Source organism: Monodelphis domestica, chromosome 2, assembly GCF_027887165.1.
Source record: "Monodelphis domestica isolate mMonDom1 chromosome 2, mMonDom1.pri, whole genome shotgun sequence".
NCBI classification, from domain to species: Eukaryota; Metazoa; Chordata; class Mammalia; order Didelphimorphia; family Didelphidae; genus Monodelphis; species Monodelphis domestica.
In genome coordinates, this window is record NC_077228.1 from 284,885,763 (window position 1) to 284,901,558 (window position 15,796).

The 15,796-nt window shown below is 38.0% G+C and overlaps 1 protein-coding gene across 1 annotated transcript; it reads right to left on the minus strand.

Annotated features, from left to right (window-relative positions):
- Positions 1-400: 400 nt before the first annotated feature.
- On the minus strand, positions 401-1,324 carry LOC100030085 (olfactory receptor 2AP1-like). Its single transcript, XM_016426897.2, has one exon. It carries the CDS (start codon positions 1,298-1,300, stop codon positions 401-403), a length of 900 nt encoding a protein of 299 aa, XP_016282383.2. The 5' UTR covers positions 1,301-1,324.
- Positions 1,325-15,796: the final 14,472 nt, after the last annotated feature.

Sequence of the window (15,796 nt, forward strand, 5' to 3'; positions counted from 1 at the left end):
ACTTCAGGGGTCAGACCCCCTGAGGTGGATTTAGCCATTTAAGAGCAATCATAACTGGTTTTGGAGACAGCTTTTGAACTAAATCTAACCAACTACTGAGGGTCATAAATGGATAGCTTAGTCAGCTTTTGGGGAACACCTAGATAGAAATAGGGAGCTTGTAACTGAGCCAGAAGACCTGGAGGCTCCCTTTTGTGAGGAATGTAGAGGATTGTGGGGTGAATAGCTAGATCCCTTAGAGTTAGGGACCCCTTGTTCTGATCCTCAGTTTGTATCCCCTCATAATAAAAGAATCTAGACTCTCATCAACTTTCCTTTATGGTTTCTTTTATTGAAATGCCTAGAATTATTTTCATTTTATAGAGAAGAACTTTATTCTTCTGACCATGTCTTTGAAGGCTCATTTCACTTGCTGATTCCTTAGGGTGTAAATGAAAGGGTTCAACAAAGGAGCAACTGAGGTATTCAACACTGCTACTCCCTTATTAAAAGTTGCTGCTTCTTTCATAGAAGGGTTAACATACATGAAAATACAGCTGCCATATGAGAGAGAGACAACAATCATGTGGGAGGAGCAGGTGGAAAAGGCCTTCTTCCTTTTCTGAGCAGAAGGGATCCTCATAATTGTCCCCATAATATATACATAGGAGATAATTACTAGCACTAATGTGAAGAGAAGTGTCACCACAGCCAAGACAAATGTAATTATCTCTATGATGTGTGTGTCTGCACAGGCCAACTGGAGCAATATGGTATAGTCACAACAATAATGATTGATGACATTGGATGCACAGAATGGCAACATTGTGGTCATGATATGTGGCCCAATAACAACCATGAAGCCAGAGAACCAGGAGCTGAGGACAAGTTGGAGACAAAGCTTCTTGTTCATCATCATTGTATAATGCAAGGGCTTACAGATGGCCACATAGCGGTCATAGGACATGGCGGCCAAAAGATAAAACTCAGTTGCTCCCAACAATATGGCAAAAAAGAACTGAGTAAAGCAACCAGCAAAGGAAATGGTCTTGTTCCCTGTTCCAATGTTCACTAGCATTTTGGGAACAAAGACAGTCGTAAAGGAAATTTCTAATAAGGAGAAGTTCCGGAGGAAGAAATACATGGGAGTCTGGAGTTGAGAATCCAGTAGGGTGAGAATGATGATGGTCATATTTCCAGTAAAACTTAAAAGGTAAGTTAGTAGCAGAAAAATAAAAAGAATAACTTGGATCTCAGGATCATCTGTCAGTCCTACAAGGAAGAACTCTGTCACAGCTGTTTGGTTTCCCATCATCAACATCTGCCTGATTTGAGATAGAGAACAGAATGAAATTATATAAACCAAAACAAAAAGGGAAGAATAAAAAAGGGAGAGAAGGAGGGAGAGAGGGAGCTTTTGTTAAGCTCCAATTATGTGCCAGGCATTCTGATAAGAGTTTTACAGATACTATCTTATTTACTCTTCACAATCACTATGGGAATTAAGTAGTTTAATTATCCCCATTTTCTAGTTGAGAAAACTGAGGTAAACAGAGCTAAGGGCCTTGCCTAGAGTGACATAGCTCGTGTCTGAGGTTGGCTTTCAATTCAAGTATTTCTGACTCTTGGGCCACACTCCTCCCTTCTTCCTCATGTCCCCCAGTGGATGTAGTCAAAGGATATAATCCCAGATGATGAAGTGTTAATGAGTTGACAAGATGTCATCACCTGAACACAGCTTTCCAATGGACAAAGAAAATATTGGCCAAGTTTCTGTGGCCTAGTGTAAGGGACTAGGCCTTGAAAACCAAGGATCTAATCACAGGAAAAGTGTTGGTAATAAGATGTGAAATGAATATGGCAGGGGAATTCATCCCTATATGCAGAGAAATATGTTCCTGGAATGAATTGAAAGAAAACAACTTCATAGGATGAAGAATAAGAGAATTCCCTGGGTCTGACATAGACTCCTAAAGGAGAAACTTTAGAGGAAAACCTCCTGGGATGAGACCAATATTTTTATACTCTGGTTGTATAAATACATTATCATCCATCATCTGTGATCACATACTGTGAGTACATCAAAGTATGTGTGGGAAATTGAAGACGTCCTCCTCTTCCAATAATAGCATTGTAAATAATACTATTGATAATGACTCCTATTAATAATTAAAAATAAAATAATACATTGGCTTTTTAAAAAATCCTTACCTTCTGTCTTATAATCAATACTGTGTAATGGTTGCTAGGCAGAAGAAGGGTAAGAGCTAGGCACACTCTAGGCTACTCCTCTCATCCAATCTCCCACCTATGCCAACACAGCTCTTCAGAGTAGAGAGTAATGCTTTCTTTGCCACACATTCTACAATGCTCCAGATCACACAGCAGCACTCAGAGGGTGTATCTTGAATTTCCCTTGGTGTGCCCAAATTAATTGAAACTTAGTACTGCAATCATATGTGTGCCTGTAATGTTGGCAAGAACTTAAGTGTTCAGCAGTGCCAAAATCCCATAACAAAGAACCATGATTGTTTCGAGTGAGATTCCAGAACCACAAACTCACTGTCTCTCTGCTCCTCTTTTCCTTTTCTTTTTTGAAAACCTTTACCATCTGTCCTAAGGCAGAAGAGTAGTAAGAGGTAGGCAATTAGGGATAAGTGACTGGCACAAGATCAAAAAAACTATCTGAGGCCAGATTTGAACAGAGGATCTTCCATCTCTAGACCTGCAAAGAGCCACCTACTTCTTCTAACATTTAATGGTTAAATGTGATTTATATACATCATCTCATTTGAGCCTCTCAACAATCCCCAGAATTAGCTTCTATTTATGTCACCATTTTGTGGATGAAAAGACTGAGTCTTCTAGATATTAAGTGACTTCCTCGTGGACACAGAAAATAAATAGAGTAAGTACTAAGTCCTTCCCGGCCTCCAAGGCCAGCAGTTTGTCCATTTAGGAGAAACTATGGGAAGATTTTGAACAAAGGTGTAACATGACATGAACAATCTCTGTATGGGAAAAAATGGCAAAAGACCTAAAGGAGATCACGGTCCCCAGGGGGCTACAATAAGCAAACACATGTATGTACAAACCGCCTATGTACAGGAGAAACAAGATATAACGAAGAGGAGGGAAGACCTCAGAATTAAGAGGGTGGGGAAAACCTTCCTTGAGAAAATGGGGGTTTAGTTAGACCTTTAAGGAAGCCAAAGCCAGCAAGAGGAGATGAATAATGCAAGGAGAGACTTACAAGTATGGGGATTAGCACAGAAAAAGCCACATGCAACAACTAAGAGACCAGTGTTATTAGATCAACGTGTACTTGTTCAGAAGTAAATCCCAAGAAAATTTGAAAGGTGGGAGGGGGATAGTTTATGGAGGGCTTCAAACACTGAATGAGAATTTTTCATTTGATCCAGGAGTCCATAAGTAGCTGCTGACATGTGAGCAGGGGGTTGACTTGGTCAGACATGCACTTAAGGGAAATTACTTTGGTGGCTGAATGGAGCAGGGATTGAAATGGGAAGAAATCTGAGACAGGCAGAGACACCAGGAGGCTTCTGCAATGACCCAGATGTAAGGTGATGAGGTGATGCCTCCAGAGTGATGGCCGTGTCAGAGGAGAGAAAGGTGCATTTTATTGAAAAGCTGAAATGGACAAGCCTCTAAAAGGTACTGGATGAATATTGGAGGAGGTATGAGAGACAGCAAAGACTCGAGGATGTTACCTAGGGAATGGGAGCCTGGTCTTGTCTTCTATGGTAACAGGGAAGGTAGGAAGTGGGGAGGAAAAGACAGTATGTATGGTTTGGGATATGTTGAGTTAAAATATCTAAAAGGCAGTTGGAAATGCCAGATTGAAGGTCAACAGAGAGGTTAGAACAGGATAGATAGATTTGAGAATTATCAGCAGAAAAAGTCATGAAATCCATGGAGCTGAAAATATCACAGTTATATAGTACAGAAAAAAAGAGGGATCAGGACAGATCCTTGTGGGACATGTACAGTTAGTGGTGTGATGTGGATGATCTGGCAAAGGAGACTGAGAAAGAGTGATCAGATAGGTAGGGTGAGAACCAGGAGAGAGTGGTGCCCAGAAATCCTGGAAAGAAGAGATTATCAAGGGGGAGAAGGTAGTAGTGACAAAGTCTGTAGAGAGGTTAAGAAGAATGAGGATTGAGAAAAGGCCACTGGATTTGTCAATTGGGAGATGACTGGAAATTTTGAATAGGGCAGTTTTGGTGGAATGAGAAAGCTGAGAGTCAAATGATATGGAGTGATAAAAGAGAGGGAGAAGAGAGAAAGTGGAGATACCTAGTATAGATGACCTTCCCAAGGAGTTTAGCTACAAAGGGAAAAAGATTTTTTCCCCTTATTTTTCTACCTGTTTTTAAAGTACACACACACATACAGCACACACTCACACATGCACACACATCCACAATTCTTTCCTTCTTTTTCTGATCCCTTTGCTAGGAAAATTTTCTGTAGAAACCAAATTCATCCACTTCATATCTTTTTCAATCTTAGAATTAATATCTTTTTCTCTTAGAAGTTATTAGATTAATAATAATAATTTAAAAAAGAGAACCTGGGGTAAAAGGTTGACTCAGCTGGCTTCTTTCTTTTGAACTTTTCTTTTTCTTGAGGCAATCAATGCTTCCCTATGGAAGGGACATAGTGACCTTGGACACAGAAGCTGCTTCTCAGGGACAAATTGGATCAGTTCTCAAATGCAAAAGAGAATCTCATGCTGGGACGTCATCTGGAATCTCTCTATTTAAGTAAATGATTGTGTTAACTAGTTGCTAACCCTCATGAAACTCTCAGTTGCTCCTGGCTTGTTTTGATTATGGAGATCTTTTCTGTCCAACCAGATTATAAATTCCTTGAGGAAAAGGACTTTTGTCTCTGTTTCTTTCTTTAGACACACCTGCATACACATATGTGCACAAAACATCCACTGCAAGTACTGCTGTGAGACGCAGAGAACATGCTCAATAATTACTCGATGACTTATCCTTTTAGTTCTAGAAAGTCAATGCTGTTTCTTTACTGGCTAGGAGGATTTCTCTTCTGGGAATTCATGATTGGACTTATTGTCCATTATTGTTTCACAGTATATCAATTTGAAAAATTATTTGGGGTTCCTAAGAAAAACTTAGAACTTACCAACAAATTCATTAATCAAGTTTCTGTTATGTGTTCAGTTGCTTAGACCCTTTCAAGGGTCTGATTTCATCAATCTCTCCAGAAATGACTGTCAGCATTGTAGACCATCTTCATGAAGACCTGGACAAAATAATTCATCACCTGGTAATGAGTGTCTCTGAACTCACCTCTCCTATTAAATGTCTCTATACCTAGGTGTCCTTAGCTCCTGGATGACAGCTATAAATCCTAATAGCAGATACACACCTCAAAACTTTCCATGTTGGTAAGAACCAAAAGAGTTTGTGTTTCTCTAGGCCAGAGTTGGTGAAATTTAGAGTTTGTATACCCAAATGGCACCTTCAAGCCACCTATGAGCCCCCCACATTACCCCAGTGAGTAAAGGGAGGAAGTGCTCGCATTGGTCAGCTGGGCAGTGGAGTGGGGCATGTAAAAAATGTCCTCAGACATGGTGGAGAGGAGGAACAGAGTAAACCCCTCCATCATGCTGGGACATGTGTGCCATGTCTTCACCAACACAGCTCCAGCCTAGCCCTTGGGGATCCAAGGTGATACTGGACAACAAAGCATTAGAGAAGACTAATAGTTTTTTTTTTTAAAGAATACTGTACTACATAGAATAAAACACACGAGAGTATTATATAGGATAAAATACACTGGAGAAAACAGCATTGGAGAAAGATTATTCCTTTAAAAGATTAATTTTTATAAAGATTTTCTTAAAAAAACAAGCTACATCTGTGATTTCATCAGTGAAAGTCACTTCATTGTGAGAAACTTACTCTACCAGTACAGATCAGCACTTTCTCTAAACCTTATTTTCTTGGAGTTGCCTAGAATCACTCAGATGTTAAGGGACTTGTCCAAGGTCAGAAAGGCAGAGTTGGGTCACAGGTCTTCTTAACTAAGGTAATTTCTCTTTCCACTATCTCATGTTCCTACCTCAGTAGAGGATATGCCCACATGAAAGAATTGTAAATTCCACTCCAGTGATCTGGTCATTGCAATAGGCAAAGATGAAATGATCATTTGGTAAACACCATCCATGAAATTTTTCCAGAAGCTAAAGGCAAAGTTAAAAGGAAGACTTAATCCCAAAGATAATCATGTTTTATGGAATCTGTGCAAGGTAGTGGAAAGGACATTGAAATAATCTGAATTCTTATTCTCTTGACGATATAACCAACCCTCCACGTGACCTAAGCCACTCTCTTCACTGGTGTGAACATCAATTTCTTATAAATCTGGAACATATCTCACAGGGTTAGGAAAGGTTTGAATGAGAGAATGAATTAAAAGCACTTTGAAAAATGCCAAATGTTTCACAAATTCAGTTACTTATTGCTCCTATTGGGACTCTTTGGAACACTAGTAGGGTTTGAAATATTTTATTAAAATCATATTTATATATTAGCTGGAAGTACAGCTACTCCTTTTTTTTTGCCATTTCTTCTTATATCTCACTTGTCTCCAAATAGACCCACCCTGTCTTGCCTACTAAATGATTCTTTCCTCATAACAAAGATTAGAAATGAAAGAGAAAAAAAGCAGTTCAGCAAAGACAACCCATACAGTGACTATGTCTGGCAATATATTCCATTGTTCATACTCATGATATTCTACATCTGAAGTGAATGTAGGAAGATATATTTTCTTAACTCTTTTTCCTGGGTCCATACTAATCTCTCTATATAAAGGCTTTTCTCTATCTGAGGCAACAATGAAAGACCCAATAATATTTTAATTGTACTAAATTAAAATATTTTTAAAAATAAAAGTGTATGTTCTATATGGTTTTTCAATTAGTTGAAATTATTAGAAATAAAATGTATTTCCAAATCAAGTTAGAAGGAATTCTAAAAAATGAATGTGAAATATATTTTAAAGTACCATACATATACTTAAATTAGAAATATATTTCCATTTGAAATATTAAAAACAAAGATTTACAAGATGGCGGCTTAGAGAAAGCTAAAGTTCAGATCTCCTGAAACCCTCCCTTACCGATCTCAAACCGAATGCTCCTAGGGCACCGAAATTCAAACAGCATAGACCTTGGGAGTCCTCCTCCTGGACCTGGACCTGAACCAAAAGGTACGCGCCCCCCCCCCAAAAGCCATAACCCGAGACCACTCAGACCTAAGGGGTAGGCAGAAGGAAGGTCCTAGGACCTATCCCCCCCAACCCAGAGCGCTGAGACTGAGTCTGAGGCAGCAGAGGCAACATCAGAGCACCACGACCTGCTATTCTAAAGGCCTCTTCCTGAAAACAACCTAACCCAGTCGAGGGGGCACCCAGACAGCAGGGAAACAGAGAGGGACAGGGGAGCTCGTAACCCCCTGGGAGGAGCCCTCGGAGCTCTGGGAAGCTGCGGCCCCTCCCCCTCAGAGAGCAGGGTCTTCTGAAACAACAGCAACCCTCAGGACTGGCAAAAGTGCCTCAGGAGCCGGCTATTCTGGAGACCACATCCTGAAAACAACCTAACCCAGTCTAGGGGGTACCCAGACAGCAGGGAAACAGAGAGAGACGGGGGGAGCTTGTAACCCCCTGGCTGGATCCTTCAATTGAAAAAAAAAGTCTTATGGAAAAAGTCCCTGCCTCAAGGTATATTAAATTCAACCCAGGGAAAGCTAATCTCATTAGGAGCCCTCAGAGCTCTGGGAAGCCTCGGCCCCTTTCCCCTCAGAGAGCAGGCTCATCTGGCTGGCTAAGGCACAGGAACAAGGGCCAAGCTAGGCTTAGAGCATGGAAGTAAGGCAACAGAGAAGCATCAGGAGGGTGCCGAGGAGAGGAGGGCAGTAACAGGGACACACCAGCAACTCCTGGCTTCCCAGGAAGACAGAACAACAACTGCATAGAAAGGACAATCTGCCTAGGGCTAAAACCTCTGAACACCAGACAGAGATAAGAAAAGCTAATCCCCCCCCACTCAGATAGAGATGGCAAACTCCACAGAAGCACAAAAGTCCCAAAATTAAAAAAAAAACAAGAAGAAGGGGGTGACTTAGGACACATTTTATGGAGCAAAAATACAAAACACAGAGGAGATAGAAGAGGAAACACAAGCAAATGCTCTGAAACCTTCCAAAGGAAATGGAAACTCTCCACAAACCCATGAAGAATTTGAATCTGAAATGATCAAAAAGATGGAAGCCTTCTGGGAGGAAAAGTGGGAAATAATGCAAAAGAAATTCACGCATCTACAAAACCAGTTTGACCAAACTGTAAAAGAAAACCAGGCTTTAAAGCAAGAACTAATAAAGCAAAACCAAAAGAGCAAGAAATTAGAAGAGAACATAAAATATCTCACTGACAAAGTGACAGATTTGGAAAATAGAGGGAGAAGAGATAATTTGAGAATAATTGGACTTCCAGAAAAGCCAGAAATAAACAGCAAACTCGACATCGTAATACAAGAGATAATCAAAGAAAATTGCCTAGAGATTCTAGAACAAGGGGGCAATACAGCCACTGACAGAGCTCACAGAACACCCTCTACACTAAACCCCCAAAAGACAACTCCCAGGAATGTAATTGCCAAATTCCAAAACTCTCAAACAAAAGAAAAAATCCTGCAAGAAGCCAGAAAAAGACAATTTAGATATAAAGGAATGCCAATCAGGGTCACACAAGACCTTGCAAGTTCCACTCTGAATGATCTTAAGGCATGGAACATGATCTTCAGAAAGGTAAGAGATCTGGGTCTTCAACCAAGAATCAGCTATCCAGCAAAACTGACTATCTACTTCCAAGGGAAAGTATGGGCATTCAACAAAATAGAAGATTTCCAACTTTTTGCAAAGAAAAGACCAGAGCTCTGTGCAAAGTTTGATATTGAAAATCAAAGAGCATGGAATATCTGAAAAGGTAAATATGAAGGAAAGGGAAAAGGAGAAAAATGTTATCTTCTTCTTTTACTCAAACTCTCTTCTATAAGGACTACATTTATATCAATCTATGTATACTAATATGTGGGGAAAATGTAATGTGTAAATAGGGGGAAAAGAAAAATCAAATAGAATAATCGTTCTCACACAAAGATTCACATGGGAAGGGGAGGGGAAGAAAACTCCTATAAGAAGGAGAGGAAGAGAGTTTTTACTTAAACCTTACTCTCAGGGAAATCAACTCTGAGAGGGAAAAACATCCAGATCCATTGGGATCTTGAATCCTATCCTACCCAACAAAGGTAGGGAGAAGGGAAAACCAAGGGGGGAGGGGGGACGGAAAACAAAAGGGGAGGGAAAGAGATGGGGGAAAGGGGAGGGAACAAAAAGGGAGGGACTAAAAAGGGAAACATATCAAGGGAGGGGACAAGGGGGACCAATTTAAAGTAAATCACTGGACTAAAAGGTAGAGCTGAAGAAGAAAAGGTTAGAACCAGGGAAGGATATCAAAATGCCAGGGAGTCCACAAATGACAGTCATAACTTTGAACATGAATGGGATGAACTCACCCATAAAATGTAGACAAACAGCAGAATGGATTAGAATCCAAAACCCTACCATATGTTGTCTTCAAGAAACACACATGAGGCGGGTTGACACCCATGAGGTCAGAATTAAAGGATGGAGTAAGACCTTCTGGGCCTCAACTGACAGAAAGAAGGCAGGAGTGGTAATCATGATATCTGATAAAGCCAAAGCAAAAATAGACCTGATCAAAAGGGATAGGGAAGGTAATTATATTTTGTTAAAAGGGAATTTAGATAATGAGGAAATATCACTAATCAACATGTATGCACCAAATAATATAGCACCTAAATTTCTAATGGAGAAACTAGGAGAATTGAAGGGAGAAATAGACAGTAAAACCATATTAGTGGGAGACTTGAATCAACCATTATCAAACTTAGATAAATTAAACCAAAAAATAAATAAGAAAGAGGTAAAAGAAGTGAATTAAATCTTAGAAAAATTAGAATTAATAGATATATGGAGAAAAATAAATAGGGACAAAAAGGAATACACCTTCTTCTCAGCACCACATGGCACATTCACAAAAATTGACCATACATTAGGTAACAGAAACATAGCACACAAATGCAGAAAAGCAGAAATAATAAATGCAGCCTTCTCAGATCACAAGGCAATAAAAATAATGATCAGTAAAGGTACATGGAAAACCAAATAAAAAACTAATTGGAAATTAAACAATATGATACTCCAAAATCGTTTAGTTAGAGAAGAAATCATAGAAACAATTAATAATTTTTTCGAGGAAAATGTCAATGGCGAGACATCCTTTCAAACCTTTTGGGATGTAGCCAAAGCGGTAATCAGAGGTAAATTCATATCCCTGAATGCTTATATTAACAAACAAGGGAGAGCAGAGATCAATCAATTGGAAATGCAACTAAAAAACTTGAAAGCAATCAAATTAAAAACCCCCAGCAGAAAACTAAACTAGAAATCCTAAAAATTAAAGGAGAAATTAATAAAATTGAAAGAAATAGAACTATTGATTTAATAAATAAGACAAGAAGCTGGTACTTTGAAAAAACAAACAAAATAGACAAAGTATTGGTCAATCTAATTTTAAAAAGGAAGGAAGAAAAGCAAATTAACAGCATCAAAGATGAAAAGGGGGACAGCACCTCCGATGAAGAGGAAATTAAGGCAATCATTAGAAATTACTTTGCCCAATTATATGGCAATAAATACACCAATTTAGGTGATATGGATGAATATATACAAAAATAAAAACTGCCTAGACTAACAGAAGAGGAAATAGAATTCTTAAATAATCCCATATCAGAAAATGAAATCCAACAAGCCATCAAAGAACTTCCTAAGAAAAAATCCCCAGGGCCTGGTGGATTCACCAGTGAATTCTATCAAACATTCAGAGAACAGTTAATCCCAATACTATACAAACTATTTGACATAATAAGCAAAGAGGGAGTTCTACCAAACTCCTTTTATGACACAAACATGGTACTGATTCCAAAACCAGGCAGGTCAAAAACAGAGAAAGAAAACTATAGACCAATCTCCCTAATGAATATAGATGCAAAAATCTTAAATAGGATACTAGCAAAAAGACTCCAGCAAGTGATCAGAAGGGTCATCCACCATGATCAAGTAGGATTTATACCAGGGATACAGGGCTGGTTCAATATTAGGAAAATCATCCACATAATTGACCACATCAACAAGCAAACCAACAAGAATCACATGATTATCTCAGTAGATACAGAAAAAGCCTTTGATAAAATACAACACCCATTCCTATTAAAAACACTAGAAAGCATAGGAATAGAAGGGTCGTTCCTAAAAATAATAAACAGTATATATCTAAAACCATCAGCTAATATCATCTGCAATGGGAATAAACTAGATGCATTCCCAATAAGATCAGGAGTGAAACAAGGATGCCCATTATCACCTCTACTATTTGACATTGTACTAAAAACACTAGGAGTAGCAATTAGAGAAGAAAAAGAAATTGAAGGCATCAAAATAGGCAAGGAGGAGACCAAGTTATCACTCTTTGCAGATGACATGATGGTCTACTTAAAGAATCCTAGAGATTCAACCAAAAAGCTAATTGAAATAATCAACAACTGTCCCCAGGTCCAGATGGATTCACAAATGAATTCCATCAAACATTCAAAGAACAACTAATCCCAATATTAAACAAACTATTTGACAGAATAGGCCAAGAAGGAGTTCTACCAAATTCATTCTACCACACAAACATGGTACTGATCCCAAAGCCAGGCAGGTCAAAAACAGAGAAAGAAAACTATAGACCAATCTCCCTAATGAATATAGACGCAAAAATCTTAAATAGGATACTAGCAAAAAGACTCCAGCAAGTCATCCCAAGGGTTATCCACTATGAACAGGCAGGATTCATACCAAGAATGCAAGGATGGTTCAATATTAGGAAAACCATCCACATAATTGACCATATTAACAAACAAACTGACAAAAATCACATGATTATCTCAATAGATGCAGAAAAAGCCTTTGATAAAATACAACACCCATTCCTATTGAAAACACTAGAAAGTATAGGAATAGAAGGGCCTTTCCTAAAAATAATAAACACAATATATCTAAAACCATCAGCAAAAATCATCTGCAATGGGGATAAACTAGAAGCCTTTCCAATAAGATCAGGAGTAAAACAAGGATGCCCATTATCACCTCTATTATTTAATATTGTACTAGAAACACTAGAAGTAGCAATTAGAGAAGAAAAAGAAATTGAAGGTATTAAAATTGGCAATGAGGAGACCAAGCTATCACTCTTTGCAGATGATATGATGGTTTACTTAATGAATCCTAGAGAATCAACCAAAAAGTTACTCGAAATAATCAATGACTTTAGCAAAGTTGCAGGATACAAAATAAACCCACATAAGTCATCAGCATTTCTATATATTTCCAGCACATCTCAGGAGCAAGAAATAGAGAGAGAAATTCCATTTAAAATCACCCTAGACAATATAAAATACTTAGGAATCTATCTGCCAAAACAAACACAGGAACTATATGAACACAACTATAAAACACTTTCCACACAGCTAAAACTAGATCTAAACAATTGGAAAAACATTGATTGCTCATTCGTAGGACGAGCTAACATAATAAAAATGACAATCCTACCCAAATTAATTTACTTATTTAGTGCCATACCCATTGAACTACCAAAAAACTACTGAATTAGAAATAACCATAACTAAGTTCATTTGGAAGAACAAAAGATCAAGGATATCCAGGGAAATCATGAAAAAAAATGCAAAGGAAGAAGGACTTGCAGTCCCAGATCTCAAACTGTACTATAAAGCAGTGGTTATCAAAACAATTTGGTACTGGCTAAGAGACAGAAAGGAGGATCAGTGGAATAGACTTGGCGTAAATGATCTCAGCAAGACAGTTTATGACAAACGCAAAGATCCCAGCTTTTGGGACAAAAATCCATTATTTGATAAAAACTGCTGGGAAAATTGGGAGACAGTGTGGGAGAGACTAGGTTTGGATCAACACCTCACACCCTACACCAAGATAAATTCAGAATGGGTGAATGACTTGAACATAAAGAAGGAAACTATAAATAAATTAGGTGAACACAGAATAGTATACATGTCAGACCTTTGGGAGGGGAAAGGTTTTAAAACCAAGCAAGACATAGAAAGAATCACAAAATGTAAAATAAATAATTTTGACTACATCAAATTAAAAAGCTTTTGTACAAACAAAACCAATGTAACTAAAATCAGAAGGGAAACAACAAATTGAGAAAAAATCTTCATAGAAACCTCTGACAAAGGATTAATTACTCAAATTTATAAAGAGCTAAATCAATTGTACAAAAAATCAAGCCATTCTCCAATTGATAAATGGGCAAGGGAAATGGATAGGCAGTTCTCAGATAAAGAAATCAAAACTATTAACAAACACATGAAGAAGTGCTCTACATCTCTTATAATCAGAGAGATGCAAATCAAAACAACTCTGAGGTATCACCTCACACCTAGCAGATTGGCTAACATTACAGCAAAGGAAAGTAATGAATGCTGGAGGGGATGTGGAAAAGTAGGGACATTAATTCATTGCTGTTGGAGTTGTGAACTGATCCAACCATTCTGGAGGGCAATTTGGAACTATGCCCAAAGGGCGACAAAGGATGTCTACCCTTTGATCCAGCCATAGCACTGTTGGGTCTGTACCCCAAAGAGATAATGGACAAAAAGACTTGTACAAAAATATTCATAGCTGAGCTCTTTGTGGTGGCCAAAAACTGGAAAACGAGGGGATGCCCATCAATTGGGGAATAGCTGAGCAAATTGTGGTATATGTTGGTGATGGAATACTATTGTGCTAAAAGGAATAATAAAGTGGAGGAATTCCATGGAGACTGGAACAACCTCCAGGAAGTGATGCAGAGCGAGAGAAAGGAGCAGAACCAGGAGAACATTGTACACAGAGACTAATACACTGTGGTATAATCGAATGTAATGGACTTCTCCATTGGTGGTGGTGTAATGTCCCGGAACAATCTGCAGGATCTAGGAGAAAAAACACTATTCATAAGCAAAGGATAAACTATGGGAGTGGAAACACCGATGAAAAGCAACTGCCTGAATACAGAGGTTGAGGGGACATGACAGAGGAGAGACTCTAAGCGAAACTCTAATGCAAATATTGACAACATAGAAATGGGTTTAAATCAAGAACACATGTGACACCCAGTGGAATCACGCGTAGGCTATAGGGGGTGGGGGGGGGGAAGAAAATGATCTTTGTCTTTAATGAATAATGCTTGGAAATGATCAAATAAAATATAATTAAAAAAAAAAAACAAAGATTTAAAGACATGCCTTTTAATGTATTACCATTAGGACAAAATTCATCACTAAAGATTTTTTTTCCAAAAGAACTTGGGACTCATCTTTGAGAAATTCATCAATGAATAATTTTCTTCTATATCCCAAAGGAAAAACTAGGTTACTTATCATAGATTATTTGATGGTGATTGTTGTTACTTAGTGATTTTTCATTATTTAATGGTGATTGCTGTTACTTAGTAGTTTTTCAGTCATGTCCAAATTTTCATCACTCCATTTGGAGTTTTCTTGGCAAAAATACTGGACTGGTTTGTCATTTTCTTCTCCAGTTCATTTTATAGATGAGAAACTAACAGCCAGTAAGTGCCTGAGGCTGGATTTGAAGTCACAAAGATGAGTCTTCCTTCCTGCTTCTTAGTCCAATACTCTATCCAATGTACACCTAGCTAATTAATGATAACACTTCATTTTCTAATTAAATTTTTAATCATGCTCTTAAATGGTATTTGGTTTTTATTTTCATAAAAAATGTAAGGCACTATGGAGTTCATTAGGTATAGTTTTCCATGAATAATAAAAACCTTTCACAATTTACCAAATATGAATACACAAATTTTCTATGGTAATTTATTTGTAATTTGTTACCTAAATGTTTAAATAAAATACTACTGTCTCTATGATTTTTTGATTATTACCTGGACTTTTAAGTTCCATTATCCTGTGAAGAAAGGGAGTTTACCACATGGAGGTGCAATCCAAGCACTAAAAGTGAAATAAATAATGCAATTCAGTTATAATCTTAATGATTTTTAAGAAGTTTGTCTTTGATTTTTAAAAAAGGGCTGTCAGTTTAAATTTAAACTGTAAGTAGGAACTCCTATTCAAATCATAACCAGAGTATTTCATTCATATTTGTCCACAGACCCATTTACACACACACACAAACATATTTTACATATGTGTATGGATAACCATATTTTCAAGATAATTACATTCCTGATGGACTTCTCCATTAGTGGCAATGCAGTGACCTTGAACCCAGAGGGATCTATGAGAAAGAACACTATCCACATTCAGAGGAAAAACTGTAGGAGCAGAAACACTGAAGAAAAACAACTGCTTGATTACCTGGGTCGAGGGGATATGGTTGGGGATGTAGACTCTAAATGAACATCCTAGTGCAAACATCAACAACATGGAAATAGGTTCTGATCAAGGACACATGTAATACCCAGTGGAATTGTGCATTGGCTACTGGAAGGGTGGGGGGAAGGGAGGGAGGGAAAGAAAAAGGAAAGAAAAAAATCTTGTAACCAAGGAAAAAATGTTCTAAATTGAGTAAAT